At 39.7% G+C, this 22,365-nt stretch overlaps 1 protein-coding gene across 1 annotated transcript in view; it reads left to right on the top strand.

Moving 5' to 3' along the window:
* The window catches only part of cenpf (centromere protein F), an 87,616-nt gene extending 65,600 nt beyond the window's left edge, over positions 1 to 22,016 (top strand). The window contains exons 16-19 of the mRNA XM_069931294.1: positions 4,298 to 4,475; positions 15,502 to 16,041; positions 17,967 to 18,133; positions 18,622 to 22,016. Coding sequence (XP_069787395.1) covers positions 4,298 to 4,475; positions 15,502 to 16,041; positions 17,967 to 18,133; positions 18,622 to 18,861 — 1,125 coding nt within the window. The 3' untranslated portion in view covers positions 18,862 to 22,016. The remainder of the gene's footprint in view (positions 1 to 4,297; positions 4,476 to 15,501; positions 16,042 to 17,966; positions 18,134 to 18,621) is intronic.
* Positions 22,017 to 22,365: the final 349 nt, after the last annotated feature.

Raw genomic sequence — 22,365 nt, 5'->3', positions numbered from 1 at the left:
TAGGACCTCATTGTTTCAAGCAGGCTGAGGCCAAGTTCCATGACAGGCAGATCACTGTAGACACCACAAAGTATTACTATGTGGTCAGCTCACTTGACCAAGAGACTGTTGGAAAAATTGTTGATTTCCTGCATAAACCCCCTACCATTGACAGTTATGAAGCCATTAAAGTGCTCTTCATCCGTACTTTAGGGCTTTCCCGCTGTGAATGGGCAGCTCAGCTGCTACACCTGGATGGCCTGGGCGACCAAACCTCATGAACGACATACTGTCACTTATGGGTGGCCACAAACTCTGTCTGCTGTTCGAACAAATGTTCCTGGAGCAGATGCCAGAGGACATTTGCCTGCTCCTGGCAGACAAAGATTTTGGTGGCTTCCCCCCACCTTAGGCTGGCGGCCTGCGCTGACGTCCTATGGCACACCAAGCGACATGGCGGGGTGATTGTTAACCAAATTGCTGTGTCATGGCAGGACACTCACTTGTTCCCTGCCCTACAGAAGAGGGCGGTGACAGCTACAGCAGTCGAAGGCCCTGGAAAGAGCGGTGGTGCTACTACCCAGAGATGGGATTCTGCGGCCTGCCATTGCTGCCTACTTTGCTCACACCGAGGATACGCCCAGGCCTGTTGTCACTCATGGCTACACGGCTGGCCACTGAGACAACCTCCTTTACTTGTGGGACCAACGTTGCAGTCAGCGCTTCATGCTTGGCACAGGGGCAGAAGTCAGAATTTTGCCTCCCACGAGCTGGGACAACTGTACTGGAAAGCTTGACTGCTGCCAACAACAGCAATATTAAAACATATGATGTGCAGACCTTCCCTCTTGACTTCAGCTCCTGTCGCTTTAAGTGGACCTTCACGTTGGCCAATGTGTTGCAACCTTTGCTGGGTGCAGAGTTCCCAGCTCACTGCTTCCTGGTGGACCTGAAAGGATGTTAATTGGTCAATTCCAAAACTTCTGAATTGCTCGCCTTATGCCAGCCACTCTGCTGGCACCCCATCTGGACTTGGTGACTTTTTCTCAGAATGAGTATGCCAAAATCTTGGCGGTATTTCCGAGCATTTTCACCCCACTGTTATCTGCAGCTGTACACGAGCACAGCATCCTGCACCATATTCCCACGGAAGAATCACCACTACGTGCCCGGGCATGTAGACTGCCTCCTGACAAGCTGCAGCTTGCCAAGGAGGAGTTCTGGAAGATGAAAGAGATGAGGAGAGTTAATCGCTCAGACAGTCCATGGGCATTTCCGCTCCCCCCCCAACCCTCCACACACGGTACCGAAAGTTTCTGGGGGATGGAGACACTGTGGAGATTATCACTGGCTCAACGATGTCACGACTGCAGACAAGTACCCCGTTCCTCATATCCAGGATTTCACCGCTAACCATGGCGCTAAGATCTTCTCCAAGATCAACCTGGTTAGGGGATACCATCAGATTCTAGTGCATCCCAATTAAGTTCCCAAGACAGCATTCATCACGCCATGCGGGCTGTTTGAGTTCCTACGCATGCCATTTGAAATAAAAAAATGCGGTGCAAAATTTCCAGAGGCTTAGATTCAGTGGGCCATGGCCTGGATTTCATGTTCATTTATCTGGACGATATTCTCATTGTCAGATGCTCTCATCAGGAGCACAGTACATATCAGTGTCAACTCTGCCAGCAGCTCAGCGAGTATGGCATGGCTATCAATCCAGCTAAATGCCAGTTTGGCCTTTCATCTATCAACTTCCTTGGTCACCATATCGACCGACACAGAACAGTGCCACTCCGTCCATAGTGGAGGCCATATGCCAATTCTCCAAGCCAGCCACGGTGAAGGGTGTACAGCAATTTGTAGGCATAGTGAATTTCTACCATCGATTTTTACCCACTGCACCCAGAATTAAGCAACCCCTCTTCAAAATTCTGTCCAGACAGCTCAAAGATCTAAAGTGGGACGAGGAGTCCACAGCAGCTTTCAAAAGAGCCAAAGACCTGTTGGCTAATGCAACCATGCTTGTGCATCCACAAGTCAACATGCCCACGGCCTTCACAATCAATGCCTCTAACACGGCTGTCAGTGGCATCCTAGAGCAGTTGGTCGATGGAAACCACTCACCTTTGTTCAGCAGACACTTAACGGTCCCCCCTCCCTGAACAAAAATACAGTGCATTCAACCAAGAGCTCCTGGCCCTTTACCTTGCCATCCGCCATTTCCAATATATCCTGGAAAGAAAAGATTTCACCATCGTTACAGACCACAAGCCCCTCATGTTCACCTTGGCCAAGGTGTCGGACCCATGGGTGGCAAAGCAACAGAGTTATCTCTCCTATATCTTGGAGTACACTACTTCCATTTGACACATTGCAGGCAAGAACAATCTCTTGACGGATGGACTATCTCAGACATCCATTCATTCAATCCATTCTTTGTCTCCAGGGATTGACTACACAGCTCTTGCAACAGTGGGATGACGAGATATCGGCCTATCATACTATCATTTTAGGCTCAAGCTGGAGGACGTGAGGTTCAGACCTTCCAGGGCTACACTTCTCTGTGATGTATCCATGGGCCAACCTCGACCTATTGTACCTGCCACTTGGAGACGTTATGTGTTTGATGAAATTCATGGCCTGGTGCACCCATCCACCTGAGCAACCACGCAGTTCGTCTCAAACAAGTTCATGCAGCATGGCCAGCTGAAACAGGTCGGCCACTGGGTCAGAACTTGTGTATCTTGGAGGTCTGACTGTGCACAGAGACATTTGAAAGCCCCTCTCCAGTCCTTTCCTCCGACACACAGGCGTTTTGACCACGTTCACGTGGACATCATTGGACTCCTGCCACCTTTGAGAGGGGCAAAGTACCCGTTCATGATGGTTGACAGGTTCACGAGATGGCCAGAGGCTGTCCCGCTCTTGGATATCTCCACGATGTACTGCATCAGGGACCTCATGGCGAACTGAGAAGTTTGTTTTGGATTACCAGCTGATGTAACTTAGGACAGGGGAGCGCAGTTCATGTCAGCATTATGGATTGCGTTAGCTCAGATCCTCAGCACCCAGTTAAATCATACCACGGCCTACCACCCACAGTCCAATGACATCGTGGAGAGATTCCATTGCCATTTGAAGAGCCGTAATGGCATTCCTCAAAGGCCGAAATTGGGTAGACTAGTTGTCTTGGGTGCTACTAGGGATATGCACGGATCCGAAGGAGGATTTGGCCATCTTCTCCACTGAACTTGTGTTTTAGGCTCCACTTAGTCTCCCAGGCATGTTTGTGCCAGCAACTTGAGACAAGACGACTCACCCACAGCACTCCTGCGGGAAAAAGTCAGCACCTTTGCCCTTAGCCCAACCTCACGACATGGTCTAACTACCTCCTGTGTCCCAAAAGAGCTGAAGGACTGCCACCACGTTTTTGTGAGGAGAGGAACGCACTGAACTCTACTTCAGCGCCCATACGTAGATCTATATAAGGTGCTTCAACACAATGACATGATATGTGTCCTGAATATTGGGGGCAGGCAAGAAACCTTCACAGTCGACTGCCTCAAACCGGCACACATTTAGAGCAACCAGTAACAGTAGTGTGCCCATGGTGGAGGAATCACCCACCTAAATGTTCAAATTGTGTAATGTCAGAAGGCTCGTTACCTCTGAATACCAGTTCTGGGGTGGGGCGGGGGGGTGTCCTGCGGCGGGCTGAGCCACTTTGCAAGCAAAATGGGTTACAGAGCTGATGACTCACGGGGGGCAGAGAACACGGTTCCAGCCCTTGGGCCTGACATCATTTCTGACCCGGGAGTTGCACACGTCATTGGGAACTGGGAGATATAAGCACGCGCACGAGTACAATTAAAGTCAGTTGGTTTGTTTGATGCACCTCCTCGTGAGCACATCATCATAAATTTCTTTATATGCAGCAAACACTGCATGAGCATTCCTCTCTATCAGTGAAAAGTGTTCAGTGTTTGGGTCCATCTCTTCAGCAAGCTGTTGATGTCTGCAGAGAATTTGGCTAAAACCCCTTGGCAGTTGACCTTTTCTGCACTTGTTCTTCTCCTTCTGCATTTTCCTTTTCCCTTGCCTCTTTTTCAATTCCAGTTATGTCCACTGCGTCCTGTCCTCGCATTCTCCGATCAGGATTTCTGACTGAACTCCATTATGACCCTTTCAGACCACGATCGTATATCTGGTCAGACGTTGAGCGACGCACACCTATATATTAAATTATTATTAAAATTACATATGAAGTAGGTTTGATTTTTCTGGAAAATGTTAAAAGGCATCTGTTTCCTAGGTGGAGGAATTGCAAAAATCTATTGGCAAACTAAGAAGAGAGAAGGATTGTGCTCAGAGTAAACTGCTGCTCTGGATGAAAAGCTGTAAACAGCTTGAGCACGAGAAGGAATCGCTCAAGAGACATATTCAACAACAAGAAGAACTGCTCACCAAGCTGCCAAAAAGCCAGATATTAGGTAATGTATGCTCTTAATATGATACATTTCCTGCTCCTAACTTTTAATTTATTTTCCTCTGGACATGAGTTTTTTGCCTCAGTGAACAATCCTGTTCATATTTTTTTGAAGTTTCTTTTAAAACATACATTGATATTTTATTGAGTATTTTATCTGAGAAAAGGCTGAGAGAGGATAAAGCCTTTTTCCCCAGGATAGGGGAATCTAAAACTAAAGGGCATGGAGTTAAGATGAGATGGGAAATTTTTTAAAAGTAATTTCAAAGGTACCTTCTTCACACAGAGGGTATATGGAATGAGTTGCCAGAGGAAATGGTAGAGCAGGGGACAATTGTAATGTTCAAAAAATATTTGGATCAAACAGGATTTGAGTACTCTAAAAGGAATAATGCCCCATTGAAATGGGATGGACAAGAGCTCATGTTTTTCCAAGGTTTCCAGCAGTCGTACAGAAAAGAAAATAATTTGACGAGGTCAAACGACAGCTTCAGTGAAGAATCTCAGGTACTTCAAGGTTTACCCAGAAATTTTACAAGTGGAGGTGTTGGAAGGCACTAAGTGGTTTTTAAAAAGAAAGCAAGAGGCAGAAGAATTTGTTTGTGAACTTTAAGAAGTTTCTTTGGAAGAGAACTTTATGAAGATTGTACTTTTGTGAACTAAGTAAAGATATTTTTTGAGACCTCTGAAATTTATTAGGTAATTTTAATCTTTCTTACTGATACTTCACAGAGAGCTTGGGGAAATGTTGATAACGTAATAGCAGGGTGTAGACTCCGGTCTAAGGGGGGTATTGGCATCAGGAGGGAAGTTTGTTTTAAAGATGGCGCTTTAGGATGGAATTCTTCATCCCTGGAGGATTCCACGGGCTTTTTGCGCAGACTTCCGGGGTTTCTTGTTTATGTCGTTGTCAGAGCAGGGGCTTTGCACTTTTTTTCAAAAGGGAAGAGATCAAGAGATTGCTTATTTATTGTGACTCTATTACTGTGCAATATTTGTTTGTAAATCAATATGGATAAGACGTTGAAGTTTAAACAGGATGATCTAGAGGAAAAAGCTTTTGGCTCACTTGAAAAAGTTAAAGGCAGATGTCATTTTAGAGGAAACACATCTTGCTAAGGTGGAACATAACAAGTGAATGGGAGGGGCAGGTTTTCCCTTCGTTGTTCAATTCTGAGCCAAGAGGGGTTGCGATTTTAATAAATAAAAATGTTCAGGTCATTGTGGAAAATGTATCAAAAGACCAATCAGGTAGATATGTGATGGTAAATTGTAAAATTTATTCAGAATCATGGATGGTTATGAATATTTATGCACCAAACTAAGATGACTAAACCTTTATGAAGGATCTATTTTTGAAACCTACTGAGGGGAGAAAAAATATTTTGATAGGAGGAGATTTTGTGTTTGTCTGGATCTGATTTTATTTTGTAATGCTCAACAAAAATATATTCCGGTCAGGAAAAAGGGCAGCAAGAGAGGGAAAAATCAACTGTGGTTAACAAAGGAAATAAAGGAGAGTATAAAATTGAAGGTGCAGGTGTACAAAGCTGCAAAGAGCAGTGGGAAACTCAAAGATTGGGAAAACTTTAAGAGACAACAAGGGGTTACAAAGCGGGTAATAAGAATTGGGAAAAAGTATTATGAAAGTAAATTGGCACAAAATATAAAAACAAAAAGCAAAAAATTTTATAAATATATAAAACGGAAGAGGGTGGCCAGAGTTAACATAGGACCCTTGGAGGATGAGAAAGGAAAACTGGTAGCAAAAAATGAGGAAATGGCTGAGGCATTAAACAAATATTTTGTGTCAGTCTTCACGGTGGAAGACACGTCCAGCATGCCCAAGTGCGGAATTAAGGATGCGAATGTTGGGGAGGGCCTTGATAAAATAGTTGTTACAAAGGAAATAGTGATGGAGAAACTAATGGGACTAAAGGAAGACAAATCACCTGGTCCTGATGATATGCATCCAAGGATTTTGAAGGAAATGGCAGAAGTTATAGTTGATGCATTAGTGGTCATATACCAAAATTCCTTGGTTTCTGGACAGGTCCCGGCAGACTGGAAGACAGCAAATGTTACGCCACTTTTTAAGAAGGGATGTAGGCAGAAAACTGGAAATTATCGGCCAATTAGCTTGACGCCTGTAGTTGGAAAAATGCTTGAAGCCATCATTAAAGATGAAATAATGAAAATTTTGGAACGTAAGGGTTCAATCAGGCAGTCGCAGCATGGTTTTAGAAAGGGAAGATCTTGTTTGACAAACTTGTTAGGATTCTTTGAGGATATAATGGGTGCGGTGGATAGAGGAGAACAGGTTAATGTTGTATATTTGGATTTCCAGAAAGCGTTTGATAAGGTGCCGCACAAGAGACTTATCAGTAAGTTACAGGAAAGTGGAGTTCGGGCAAGTATATTGGCCTGGATTGAAAATTGGTTGTCTGACAGGAGGCAGAGAGTCGGGAAAAATGGGAGTTTTTCAGGTTGGCAGAGAGTGGTAAGTGGGATGCCACAGGGGTCAGTGTTAGGCCCACAACTGTTCATCATTTACATTGATGACTTGGAGGAGGGGAAAAAATGTGGTGTAGCCAAGTTTGCGGATGACACCAAATTGAGTGGAAGAGCAAATTGTAATGAGGATGTGGAGAATCTGCAGAGGGATATAGTTAAGGTGGATGAGTGGGCAAAGGTCTGACAGATGGAGTACGATGTTAGTAAGTGTGAGGTTATCCACTTTGGCAAGAAAAATGAAAGAGCTGAATATTATTTAAAAGGTGAAAAACTACAGCATGCTGTTGTGCAGAGAGACTTGGGAGTGCTTGTGCATGAATCGCAAAATGTTAGGTTGCAGGTGCAGCAGGTTATTAAGAAGGCAAATGGAATGTTGGCCTTCATCGCTAGAGGAATTGAATTCAGAGGTAGGGAGGTAATGTTGCAACTGTATAAGGTACTGGTGAGACCGCACCTGGAGTACTGTGTCCAGTTCTGGTCTCCATATTTGAGGAAGGATATACTGGCTTTGGAGACAGTCCAGAGGAGGTTTACTAGGTTGATCCCTGGGATGAAGGGGTTGACATGATGAAAGATTAAATCGTCTTGGATTGTATTCGCTCGAGTTCAGCAAAATGAAAGGAGATCTTTTAGAAACATATAGGATTATGAAGGGTATGGATAGGATAGATGTAGGAAGGTTTTTTGAGCTGGCCGAGGAAACTAAAACGAGAGGACACAGTCTCAAGATTTGGGGGAGTAGCTTTAGGACAGAGATGAGGAAAAATAGTTTTTCCCTGAGAGTAGTGAATGTTTGGAATTCTCTAACCAGGGAAGTGGTTGAGGCTGCCTTATTAAACATATTTAAAATTCGGTTAGATAAATTTTTACATGATAGAGGAATTAGGGGATATGGGGAGAAGGCAGGTAGGTGGAGTTAGGTCATAAATTAGATCAGCCATGATCGTATTGAATGGTGGAGCAGGCTCGATGGGCCATATTTGGCCTACTCCTGTTCCTACTTCCTATGTTCCTATGATTTTGGATAAATCTGTAAGAGCAGTAACTAGGACTGAAGCTGATAAAATGACTGTCTTAGATGAAGGATCTAAATTTGAATGATAGTTGGAGCCAGCTTAACCCAAAGGAGAGAGACTATTCTTTCTACTCAAGGGCACATGATTCACTTGCAAAAATTGATTTATTTTTACTGTCAGCTGGACTAAAAGATAGGGTGATGAAGTCAGAATATTTATCGAGGCTACTTTCTGATCACTCACCACTTACGTTGACTGTTTCAATAGAGTAGAAACATTAAAGTATTTATATATAACACCCCATAATGTTAAAGCGTGAGGATTTTAAACAATTTATTAGGTGACAAATGAGATCTTTTGTAAAACAAATTTGGGATCAATGGATAAAAGCTTTTTAATATGGGATACAATGAAGGACCTTTTGAGAGGTCAAATTATTTCATTTACCAAAATTATGAAGAGGGAATATAATGCAGAATTAAATAATTTGGAAAGAGATATTGGAACTAGAAATAAAAAAATCAAAGAACAGGTGAACAGGATAAATATAGAACAATGGAAAACAAAAAAAATATGTTATAATATCTTGCAAATGTACAGAGTAGAAAAAACAATATTTAAGACTAAGATTTGTGGGTGATTTACGATTATATTTGTCAGATCCAGAAGGGTCCTTGGAAAAGTTACAGGAGACCCTCAGAAAATATGAACTGGGGGTAATGGGTTCATGGGGTTAAAGGTGGAAGAGTCAGCAAGGGTGAAAAATGCAGTACAGAAGGTTGCCAATGTAGTTACATATAATCAGAGAGAAATAAATGATGCTTTTTGACAATACTACACTGAGCTTCATAAATCTGATATACCAGGGGATAAAAACAAAATATGTAAGTTCTTAGAAGGGGTTGAACTTTCTAGATTGAATGAAAATGATAGAAATGACTTGGATGCCGCTTTTACAAAGGAAGAGATTGAGAAAGCATTGAGTACTTTGGAAGCTAACAGGTCTCTGGGAGAGGATGGGTTTCCACTTGAGTTCTATAAATAATATAAAGATATGTTAGTGCAATTACTGATGGATGTATTAGATCGAATTGTGGAGGCAGACATTTTTGGAATTTTTTTTAAGAGCAGTAATTGCAGTATTACCCAAAAAGAAAAGAGGATCAATGAAAAACATCATTATATAGGCCAATTTCTCGCCTTAAAGCTGACTACAAAATTGTTGGCAAAGGTGTTAGCCAACAGTCTGGGGCAATATCTACCGAAATTTGAAATGGAAGAGCAGGGGACATTATAGCCAGACTGTTAATATAATACACATGGGAAAATCAGGGTGTAATCCAGGTATAACAGTTTCTCTGGATGCAGAAAAGGCATTCTACCGATTAGAATGGGCATTTTAGTTTAAAACATTGGAGAAATTTGGTATAGGAAGGGGGTTCATCAATTGGATTAAGGCATTATATCACAGTCCACTGGCAAAGAGTCAAATGTAGACAGAATCCTCTTTGAGTAGATCGAGTAGGCAAGGATGCCCTCTGTCTCCAGCATTGTTTATAATGACAATTGAACCTCTGTCTGAAATTATTAGAGATCCCGAAATTAAGGGCTTTGTGGTCAGACAAGATGAGCATAAAATTAGTTTATTTGTGGATGATGTACTATGATATTGGTCAGATCCAGAATATAACTTCCTTGGAAAAGTTACAGGAGACACTCAGAAAATATGGTAACTTATCTGGTTATAAGGCTAATATGGACAAAAGTGAAATAATGCCCTTAACAAACCATAATTACAAAAGATATAAAAGAGGCAGTAGGTTTAAATGGACATCAGATGGAATTAAAAAAGGCACGAGGAGTCGGCCAAGTAATTATAGACCTGCAAGCTTGACTTCGGTGGTAGGGAAAGTTATGGAGGGTATTCTTAGAAATGGTGTGTATAAATATCTAGATAAACAGGGATTGATCAGGAGAACCCAGCATGGATTTGTGAAGGGGAAGTCAAGTTTGACGAACCTTGTTGAGTTTTTCGAAGAAGTGATGAGAAAGGTGGATGAAGGTAGGACAGTTGATGTAGTCTATCTGTATTTTAACAAAGCTTTTGATAAGGTTCCACATGAAAGGTTAGTTAGGAAGGTTCAGTCACTAGGGATTAATAGAGAAATAGTAAGATGGGTTCAGAGATGGCTGGAGGATAAACAGCAGAGGGTCATGGTGGACAACTGTCTGTCAGGATGGAAGCCTGTGACAAGCGGCGTGCCTCAAGGATCGGTGCTAGGTCCCCTGTTGTTCATATTTACATTAATAATTTGGATGATGGGGTGGTTAACTGGGTAAGTAAATATGCAGACAATACAAAAATTGGGGGAGTGGTGGATAGCGAGGAAGATTTTCAAGGATTACAGAGGGATTTGGCTTGTCAGGAAAATTTGGGCTGAAAGATGGCAGATGGAATTTAATGTAGAGAAGTGTGAGGTGCTTCATTTCGGTAAAAATAATCAAAATAGGACATAGGTAGTAAAGGGGAGGACATTGAGGAATGCACAAGAACAAAGAGATCTTGGAGTTATGGTGCAGCATTCCTTGAAGGTGGATTCCTATGTTGACAAGGTGGTTAAGAAGGCATTTGGTATGTTAGCCTTCATAAATCATAGCATAGAGTATAGGAGCTGGGAAGTGATGCTGCGACTGTTTAAAGGGTTGGTGAGGCCAGGTTTGGAGAATTGTGTTCAGTTCTGGTCTCCAAATTATAGGAAGGATATAGATAAGGTAGAGAGGGTGCAGAGAAGATTTACAAGGATGTTGCCTGGCTTAAAATACCTAGAGTACAGAGAAAGATTGAATAGGTTAGGACTTTATTCATTGGAATGTAGACGGTTGAGAGGGGATTTGATAGAGGTGTTTAAAATTATGAAGGGAATAGATAGACTAAATGCAAATAGTCTCTCTCCCCTGAGAGCAGGGGAGATTGAAACAAGAGGACACAGGTTGTGAGGGTAAGGGGGCAAAATTTTAGGAGAAACACTAGAGGATGCTTCTTCACTCAGAGAGTGGTGGCTGAAAGGAATATTGTTCTGGAGGAAATAGTTGAGGCAGAATCGATGCTTTCATTTAAGAGGAGGCTGGATATATACATGGATAAGAGGGGGTTAGAGGGTTATGGGTGGAGAATAGGCGAGGGGAGGTAGTGGAGTTGTTTGAGTGAACCGGTGTGGACTTGAAGGGCCAAGATGGCCTGTTTCCATGCCATAAAATGTTATATAGGTATATGGTTATTAAATATTTAGGAGTAGTGACAGACATCAAATTATAAAAACTTCATCAGCTTAATTATTTTCCTCTGCTTAGTAAAATAGAACAGGAGTTACAAAAAAAAATTGAAAGATTTGCTGATAACACTAATAGGATGAGAAAATTGTGTAAAGATGAAAGTGATGCCGAGACTTCAATACTCGTTCCAATCACTACCTATAGCTTTAACTGAGAATTTTTTTCAAATTGTTAAACAATCAAGTAAGACAATTCCTATGGAATAACAAAGTGCCCAGAATTGTGTTGGGAATTATAAATTAGGAGTTTAAAATCCAGACTTTAAAAAAAATATTATCGACCTGCACAAGCAAGATTTTTAGCACACTTTTTTTGAAGAGAATTCATTAAACTGGATTCGTATGGGGCTAGCTTCTATGAATGAAGCAACAGCTAAAGACTTTATTTATAAATGGAACATTAAATCAATAAAAAGGAAGACAAATAACCCTGTCTTTGTACATATGGTGAAAATGTGGCAGGAAATTAATGAATATATCGGAACAAGTGCGTATTTTTGGTGAAAGCTAAGTTATGTAACAAAGTATTGTTACCTATGAATATGGGTAACAGGGTTCTAAACATGGTTATGAAAGTATGCGCTGTATAGCAAACTGTTATAAAGATGATATTTTGATGTAATTTGAACAAATGAGACAGACCTATAGTGTACCTAATAGAACATTTCTGTTTTCTTCAACTGAGAGCTTTACTGAGGGAGTGATGGGGACAAGCATTGACTCCTCCAGGAGTTAGTGAAATGGAACAAACAATTTGAATGGGTAATATGCTGAAATTTATTACCATAATGTATTTTGCTCTTCAGTTAGAAAGTGCTAAACCTGGTCTGCAGAGATCAAGGGAAAGGTGGGAGTCCGACTTGGGTGTGCAATATCAGAACTATCCTGGTCTGAATATTGTGTCAATAGTGTAATTTCAACTATTAATGCGACGTATGGGTTGATTCCATATAATTTTTTACTTTACCTGTGTCTCACTTCACAGAAGTTGCACAAATCTAAGCAGAAAAACCAGAATTATGGCAGCATCATAAGGCAAACATTCATATACACCATCTTACAACACTTAAAAAAGAATTGCACGGAAATTAAGGGAGTGTCTTTGGATCATCAATTATCCAGGAATCTGATGGCATTGGGGAAGAAGCTGTCCTTGTGCCACTGAGTGTTTGTGTTTAGGCTCCTGTACCTTTTTACTGATGGTAGCAGAGTGAAGAGGGCATGGTCTGGGTGGTGGGGTCTTTGAGGATAGAGGCTGCTTTTTAAGACACCACCTCTGGTGCATGTCCTAGATGGAGTGAAGTCTGGTGCCTATGATGTCACAGGCCAAGTAAATGACCTTCTGTAGGTTTCTTTGTCCCAAGAGTTGGTACCAGAGAGTGATGCAACCAGCCAGAATGCTCTCCATGGTGTACCTGTAGAAGTTTACGAGAGTCTTCAGTAACATGCCAAACTTGCAAAGTATAGCCGCTGGCGAGCCTTCATAATTGCATCAACATGGAAGCTCCAGGGCAGAACCGTGGAAATGTTGACACCCAGGAATTTGAAGTTCTTGACCCTCTTCATTTCTGAGCCCTTGAGAACTGGGTCGTGTTCCCCTGACTTCCTCCTGAACTCCACAATCATCTTGTTTTGCTATGGTTTAGTGCAAGATTGCTGGAGTGACACCACTCAATCTCCCTCCTCATTGACTATTGTGATTCAGCTGACAACTGAGGTGTCATTGGCAAATTTGAGATACCTGAGAATTCCATTTGTAAATAAACGGATCCATCTTCTTCTCCCCAATCTGAGATCATTCAATATAAGCCCATATCAAAGGTTTATCCACTTATAAATTTCAACTGTGTTGATTCATAAAAATTCTGAAAATCAGGAAATTGCAAACCTCCTAATGCATATTTCCAAGTTAATTTCTATAATGACACCCTTATTATTTGATCTTTCCATTAAAAACCTTCTCACCAAAGCATTCAAATCTTTAAAAAAAAATTTGAGGTATCTTGCAAGGAATAGATTAAAAAAGATATTGAATTTGAGGAAAGATATTCATTTTAATACAATTAACACGTCCTATGAATGTTATAGGTAAATCTTTCCACTGATTCAAATCCTATTTAATTTTAGACAGTAAAGGTAAGTAATTCAATTCATATAAATGATTATACTAAATATTTAATCTGATCCAACCACTTAAATTTGACAATATGCCTGCACAGAGAATAATCCATTTCAGCTAAAGGCATAATTTCACTCTTTTCCCGCTTAATTTTATAACCCGAAACTTCACCATACCATTGCAATCTATCATGCAGACTCCCCAAAGATTTCAAAGGTTGTTTTAAATATATCAAAACATCATCTGCAAACAAATTTATTTTATATTCATCAGCTTCCACTTTAATAGCTTTAATATTACTATCTTGTCTAATCAACTGAACCAAAGGTTCAATAACCAATGCAGGCACCAGGATGATTGATGCCCTTTTGAAGTAGGTGGGAACCTCTGATTGCAGCAATGAGAGGTGAAAATGTCTGAACACCCAGCTAGTTGGTTGGTGCAGATTTTCAGTACTCTGTCAGGTATGTCGACAGGGACTGATGCCTTGCGAGAGTTCACCCTCTTGAATAATATTCTGATGTTCTCAGAGACAGACATCACAGGGTTCTCAGTCTTTGCAGGGAATCTAGTAGGCACTGTTTGGTTCTCCTCAAAGCAGTCATGGGAGTTCAGCTCATCAGGTAGTGAAGCATTACAGCCATCTATGTTGTTCCCCCTCACTTTGTATACTATAATGGCTTGCAGTCCCTGCCGTAGCTGGCATGTCTCTGTCTCTAGGATAACTACATGGTTGGGGAAAGTTTAGAGGAAGATGGCCAAACAGGAAAGTGGGATTCGCTTGGTTGACACTGACCAATTGGTTCAAAAGACCTGTATTGCTGAACAGAGTTGGCATGTTCATGACAAACAGTTAAACTGCTGCATATTTTGGGCTCTTCTGAACTTTGCACATGAAGTACAGAGATACCTTGTGGTTTTCAAATGGTTGATAGAACTGAATTGTACGTATTACTTAAGTGTTCTTTCCACAAACAACCTTGTAGGTCATATTGGCATTTTTACCTTGGTGTCAAAGGGTACAAATAAATTAATATTGATGTGCTTTATATAGTTAAAACCAATTCAATAGGAAGCTCTTCTATTGACAGGGAAACAGTTGGAGCAGCAATCCAGTAAGTTGTACATTATACAGTTGGAGCAGCTGTACAGTATACAGCAAGGTTGATGTATGCTGAATACTTTGCATCAGTATTTATCGACGAGAATTTTGCCAAAATTGTGTGAAGTGATGAAGTAGAAAGTAAGTGGTAGGATCAAAGTAATTAAAAATGAAATAGAATGATTTGTGCAAAGTTGTGGTAATACAAGGCAGAATCTTCATTTTTATATAGGTATCAGAGGAAAGGAGAACACCAACTAGGACTATCTTTATCATTAAAATGGAATAGGATAATGTGGCCATACAGTTGATCAAGTTACATAGGGAATGGGGAATCTTTTTGAAACGATAGCAGTAAAGAAAGTTGAATGTTGCCTGGATTTCAGTAAAACTTGTTTGACTGAATTCATGAGCTTTTAGATGAAGTGACCAAGTGGATGTATTTACACAAAAATTCATGAGGCATATTAACAATATTGTAAATTCTGGAATATGGGCAGAGTGGTAAAATGGTTTAAACCATACTTAATTAACTGATTGATCAATGATCATGTTATAAAAAAAAAGGTTATTCTGAGTACAAATAATTGCCAAGTACCTATTTAACATCCATTTCTTTAATGTTATTGAAGTAGTTAATTTTTTTTTGTTTTCCTATCTTTTTACATTTGACTGGTGTGCAGTTACATTTCCCGATACAATTCTTCAAAGTTAAGTTTATAAATATGTTAATTTGTGTCTCATTGTTAAATAAAATTCTCAGTCAAAAAATATTACCTTAGAATGGTGGTTTAAATTTTACTGGATGATGATGAAAATGATAAAATGCAACAAAATCACTGTACCAAGGAGAAGTAATCATTTTTATTTACCCAAAATAGTTAAGGCTATGCAACGACTTCAGCGAGTAATATTATTTTAATGCTTTCATCTTAATTATATTTTAGATCAAAATACACAGATAGAAGAATTAAGTACTGAGATGGAAGAATTAAAAGAGACACTGGAGGAAAGATCAAAAGAAGCTGATGAAAATATGGAAAAATATTGGAACCTGATCAAAAGCATGCACAAATTGGAAGAAGAAAATGAAATGCTGAAGGGCAGGGTTTCCTTGCTAAACAATAAACTGCAACAGCCAAATTCCTGGAATGAGAAAAGTGTGATCGAACAGTCATTGGAGGTTACAGCGGTGCATCAAAACCCTGGCCAATCCAACAGCAGGCAAACACCTCCGAAATCTCCAAATGTGAGCAATGTTTCAGGACTTCCCATGGATGAACCACTGAAAGTAGGTGTGCACAAAAGTTGCAGAAGGTCTCCAGATGGTCAAATTAAGCAGACTGCCAAGAGATTTAGAGGAGTTGAATACAAGGAGGAGGAAGCCGAACTGAAACGAGAAACTCATCAGAATTGTTTAGAGCAGACCAGATATGGTAACGCACAAGATGAAACTTCAGAGGATCTGCTGGAAAAAGTTAAGAAAGGTGAGTTGTATATGCACGCACATGTGAACTGATATCAAGGAATGAAAATACAGATATCCCCCTGGAAAATGGAGGCATTAAAAAAGGTGGATTTCTAGACCACAGTTGGAAAATTTTCTAGTATTTAATGAATTGTCCTTGTATCTGAATTATTATTTATATCTGAAGAACGCCGTTTATTAAACAGAACTGGACAAATAAGTCACAGATGTCTAGACATTCAAATGCACAAGGTGATTTTTTTCTTCTCGGTATTATGCATTTGAAATCCAATTTTACCCTCTGGGTAAGATGAAAAATATGTCCCTGCGCAACTTACCTTTTGGAGCATGGCAGGAAAGCATGAACTATCTTGCTTCAGGAGAACCCTTCACTGAGCACTCAATGGGATGGGATTTCGATCATATTCCTAGTGCAGCACCAGACTGAGATACCTGCCCAATAAGGCAAGAACTTATTAATGTTCTCTTTGTTGCAATGATTCTACCCCCAGTAAGAATATCAGTATCTCTTAGTGTTATCCTCTTCTTTCCCCCCTCAACTTTCACCACACCACAGGCCCATTCAGCCTATTGTTCCTGGCCATCATGAATCCAACCTTCAAACTAACTTCAATACAAGAAAAATGCAAATAATACAACCATTATTGTAATGAACAAGTTTTGTTTCCCCCATTTTGCCTTCATTGGGAGGTCAAAGTGCATTTCAAGATGGCTGCAAATTGCCATGCCTAGTGATAGAATTTTTCTATTGAATCCAATATGTAATTCAGTACCTCACAGGAAAATCCAGAAAGCTGATGGGCATTGATAAATAGACCGGTTGACAGAAGTTTCTGTTCTTTCCGCTGGCTGCCAATAACCCTAAAAGTCAGTACCATAACAGGCACATCGACAGGGCAGATGCCAAGACGCATGCTCTGTAAAGGTGGAAGATGGGAGAAAATAAATGAGATGATGATGTAGGGAAAAGGGATTACGAATGAAATATGACACATAGGTGACAGAAAGTGACTCGACAAAAGACAAGATGCCATGCTTCAAGATTGAACTTGTTTGAAGCAATGTATTACAGGAGCCTAGTCGAGAGCTGAATAATTGTGGTATGATAGCTGCAAAACATTGAACAGGAAGTCAATATAGATGACCATTAGAACAGCCAAGAAGATCACTGGGATCTCCCTTTCCTCTATTGATGACATTCACCAGGAGTGTTGATTTAAATGGGCTGAAAGCCCAGTTGGGCTGCACATTGAGCATAGCAGTTAGTATAATGCTACTACAGCACCAACAACCCAGTTGCAAATCCAGTGCTGTCTGTAAAGAGTTTATGTTCTCCCTGCGGCTGTATGGCTTTCTTCCCACCCTTCAAAAATATATGGGGATTGCAGGTCAATTTGTGGATTTGGGAGGGGGGAGGGTGAGAAGTATGGGCTTGTGGGCCAGAAAAGCCTGTTACCATGCTGTAATTCTATATTTAAATATTATTGAGGATCATTACCATCCATCACACAGGATCTTTGATCTACTACAATCAGGAAGGAGTTACAGGAACATCAAAATCAGAGCAGCCAGGTTGGAAAATAGCTTCTTCCTACAAGCTGTGAGATTGATGAACAGTGTCCTCCTGTAACCTTGAGTGTCTTAAATGAAATGAGTAAATTATTTCAAAGTATTTTATATTATTTTGTGTGCACCGTGGTCATAAAATGCTGTTTCGTCTGGCTACGTATAATAAAGGTCAGATGATAATATATTTGAAGTTGTGAGTGAGCAAGGAATGAATTTAGAGGAATCAGTGAAGTTGTGGACTGAACCATGACTTTCAAAAACAACACTAATTTCTGGCCAATGGAAGAGGTTTGTCCAACTCAGTATTATATTTGTACCAGGATTGTGCTTTCTGATGGTTGTATCTTCTTTCAGGTTTTGAGGAAGTTCCCTCTGCTTCAAGTAGCCCTTGCCCATTGCGCCAGAGCATGTTATTCAACAGAGTTAGTTCCAGTCTTTCAGCTCAGAGCAAAGTAACTCCACGAAGACCGAGACAGCACAAGGGAGTTGTACAAACAGCGAAAGGCAGCCATCTACACCAGGTAATGTTTAAGGGGAAATACTACTTGTGATGTACAGTAATTGACAGAGAAATATTGACCTATTGATATGAGGATATTACAGCCAAACCATTTTATATTTGACTTCATTGAACTTTTATTCAATTTGGAAATTAGAATAAATAATTGTTTTTTTTTTCCTTTTTAACCATAAATTATCATATATCCTGCAAAAATAACAAATCTGTAATATCAAGATAGATGGATAATCATCTATCAGTTTTTTTTCTAAGAAAGTATATTTGTAAATTATTAAATTTCTTGTAGCAGAATATAGCCTATAGGTCTACCTGCTGTCATAGGACTGACATGTTTTCCTGTTCTTGATCAGACCCTTAATCACTATGTTGTTCTTGTTCTTTCATCTTGTGTTTGGTTATTGGAAGGGGATTCAAACAATGTGTTTAGAAACACCTATTTAAATTCTGGGGACTCAATGTATTGACATTCATTATTGCTGTGCTCCTCAGCATCCAACTGAATCAACGTGCTCTCCTTCAGCATTCATTACTGCTCCTTTGGTTGCTGAGACACTGTCCTCTCTATCATCTTTAACAAATAATCAAAAGAAGAAGAACTTTGTAAAACTTGATGGGGACCACTTCAAAAGTAGGTGCTCATTGAATGCAAAGAAATCTATTGAAGAAAAGAAACAACACAAAGAACAAATTGCAGACACAGGAGGAAATGAAAATTGTAAAGTACAGTAGAAATTGAACAGTACTTGCAAGAGTTATAAACTTCCAGCGGCGTTTTCTTTGGACAGAAAACTGATTGCAGAATATGAACTGAGGCACAATAGGGTGGAGTCATGCTAATCTTGGAAACAACAATAATTTGCATTTATACATCTACTTAATTATGAAGAAACAATGAATTAAGAGGTCTAATTTGGTCAGAAAAATGGGTAGAATAATAAAATTCTCTTCAGAAATGAGGGTGGGAGAAAGATGACATTATGACCCAGAAATTAGATTGCAAAGCACAATATTTTTATGCACATCCTAGTTCAATCTCAATTAAAAAATTGGGTTCCATTAAATCTGCAGTTTTCTTTCTGGATTCAGTATGCAACTGATGCATTGACATGTGGAAGAATACAAATAGGAAAAGTGATAACCAGTGGTGTGTTGAGTATTCATTGCATCCAATGTCTGAACTTTGTCAGCTTATTGTCTTTTCCAGCAAAAGAATGATCCAAAATTCCATATCCCCTGAACTGAATACCCTCCATTCACCAGAGTCTATGCCTTAAGACCCAAAGACAAAGGAACAGAAATAGGCTATTCAGCCAACTGAGTCTACCATGCCATTCAATCATGAGTTGATCCATTCCGCCACTCAACCCCACTCCCTGGCCTTCTACCAAAGCCTTTAATGCCCTGGCTAATCAAGAACCTATTGATCTCTGCATCAAAACACCCAATGACTTGACCTCCACAATTGCCAGTGCCTAATCCAACCCCTGAAAACTGGACTTCATGTTTTCCATTGTGTACTTCATCCGGCCAGATGCACAAAGGAAAGGCATTTGAACTTGTGCAGAGTGAAAAGCTTGATTTGCAGTGTTTAACTTTGTGGACTTCCTACTGCAAATATGGACGAGCTGAACTGAAATAAGGCATTGGTTAATCTGCAGTTCACTATTCAACTGTAGTCTGCTGCCTTTATAAGCATTATGGAACTTGTAGTTCTATTTTTACAAACTCTCTAGTAACTATGCTTGTGTTTTTAATTTTCTTTAAAATATTTCCTTTTTTCTTGATGGTGTGGGAAAGGGAGCCTTTGATGTATAAAGCTGCTCTAAAAACATAATTTGGAATTCTATAAATGTTTAGTGATTCTTGTAGCAAGTGTGCAGACTTGTTTAACTTTCTTAAAATATGTGTTTTAAATTTGCAAAGCCATTTTTCCGTTTAACAATTTGATGAGGCAATAATCATTCAGTATCATGTATTAATTTGCCACTTTTTTTATACTGGTTTATTCGTACAAGCCAAGTTATTTCTGCTTCTTTTGTTACTATAATCACATCTATGCAGCCTGAAATAATAGCTACAAAGTTTTGTCATATTCTAATGTTTGAATACAATGTAACTGAATTGAATTATAACTCATCTAAATTTCAACTAATGTAACTTAAATCAGTTTGCTAAATTTAATTTCAGTCATTTTCCATTGGTGAATTAGAAACCTCAAAAGTATTTCATTGTTATTGTCTCATGATAAAATCTTAGTTTCACGTAATTAAATTCATTTGTCGGATGTCATTTGTATAAAATCAAAACCCTTCACAAGAAATCAGATGAGAGGTGAAAGAGAAGTTTTGTAGGTAGCCTTTAATGCTTAAGGCTACCTACAGTAATTACACCTTACTGGTTTCACTGTAAATTCATGATAATGTGGGTGGAAAATATTGTAATAAGTTTATACAGGCTAACTTATTAACCACATTTGATACAGTTTTTAGCAAAATGAATAATGGCAAATAAAAATCAGAACCAAGAGTATTGAAATTTATGTTTATGGGTTAGACTTTTGTGATTCTAGGGGTTAATCTTGACTTTTTAAGTTTTTTTTGGAAGGAATAAAATGTTTACTCTTATTTGATAAATAGGTTTAAATTCTGAAGAGTTTTAAGAGGAGGTATCTTACGAGATAAAAGATTTGAATTTGATGCACTCCTGACATCTATTTGTTGACTTTCATGTTTGAAACATTAGATAGGTGTTGTGCATTGTTCTCAGTTTTAAATGTGTTATTCTTTGTGAAAAGTTTTTTTTTAAGATGTAAATATTGCTTTAGATTTTGTGCGATAATGATTGTTGCTGTGACAGAGAACAGAACTTTCATACTGGAGTTTGGGGGGGGGGGGGAGGAAAAATACATCTTTCTAGATGTTGTGGGGAAATGAAACACAAAGTTACTATTTCTCTGTAACTATGTCCAGATTCCATTTTATACCTGTTTCAATTCATTCCAAATTTAATGGCAGCCCACTGCCGCCCTTTAGTGAATCATACTCTTATGTCAGAATCCAGTGGCAGAGCACAAAGTTGCCGAAATTCCATAGCGACTGCATTGGGGTATCTAACTAAGAAACTGCACCTCTATCATGAGAATAAATATTATTTGCTTCTTTGACTAAATAATGTTTAGCTGAATATACGAGAGTATTTTACTTTTCCAAATGTTATTTTTTTATATATATCAGAAGTAGTTGTTTGATTTCTGTTGCTTTCATTTTACCAATATATTAATGGGAACTGTGTGGAAAGGGTCATGACTTAAGTTTCTGGGAATGTACTTTGTTGAGGATCTTTCTTGGACTATTAATACCACTGCTATAGTCAAGAAGGCACATCAATGTCTCCATTTCCTGTGAATGCTTAGGAAAATCAATCTACAGGAGAAGTGGTGTCCTATCGCTGCTCTCTTGAAAGCTTGCTGACTTACTGCATTCCCATGTGGTTTGCCAGTTGTACAATGAGAGGGATCCTCAGAGGGTTATCAATACGGCCCAGAAGATTATTGGGTCTTCCTTGTCCTCTTTGGAGGATTTATTTAGATCTCTCTGTATCGGGAAGGCAGCCAAGATCCTTAAGGATTCTACTTACCTGGGCTATCATTTGTTTGACCTGCTGCCCTTGGGAAAACAAAATAGGTCCATTAAGTCACGGACAAATGGACTCCAGAACAGTTTCTATCCCAGAGCCACCGGAGAAGTAAACTCTAATTAGTGTATTTGGTATTGTTTTAATGATTTTTTAATATGCTCTCGTATGTTGTATTTGTGATTACTGCAGGTTGCATTTTTAATTTTGATGTGTTTTCATTTGTAAAAACAATAAAGTACTTACTTACAGTCGGTCCAAGTTCTCAATAACTTTTTATGAAATGACACCACATTGAGGCTGGCTCAATTAGGGGGAATAAAAGTGGATTTACCATTTTATGGAGAAGACTTATAAAGCTGATCCAGAGTTGCTTTCATGGAGAGTGAAGTCGGGTGGTGTCCTCCAGATTTGAGGGAGGCTGGACGACTGGTGCCATAGTGCTGCCCATCAACACGATGTTATACATATGCGCCGAGAGGGGAAAGTGGCCTATGCCGGAAAATGGCGACTGAAGGGCAGGGAAGAGCAATGGTTGAGATGTATGCAAGTAGTCTAAGGACTGCTGATATGAACGTACCTGCAATGCGTTTCCTTGCT

This window comes from Narcine bancroftii, chromosome 4, assembly GCF_036971445.1.
Source record: "Narcine bancroftii isolate sNarBan1 chromosome 4, sNarBan1.hap1, whole genome shotgun sequence".
Lineage (NCBI taxonomy): Eukaryota > Metazoa > Chordata > Chondrichthyes > Torpediniformes > Narcinidae > Narcine > Narcine bancroftii.
This window is presented reverse-complemented; position numbering and strand designations above follow the sequence as displayed.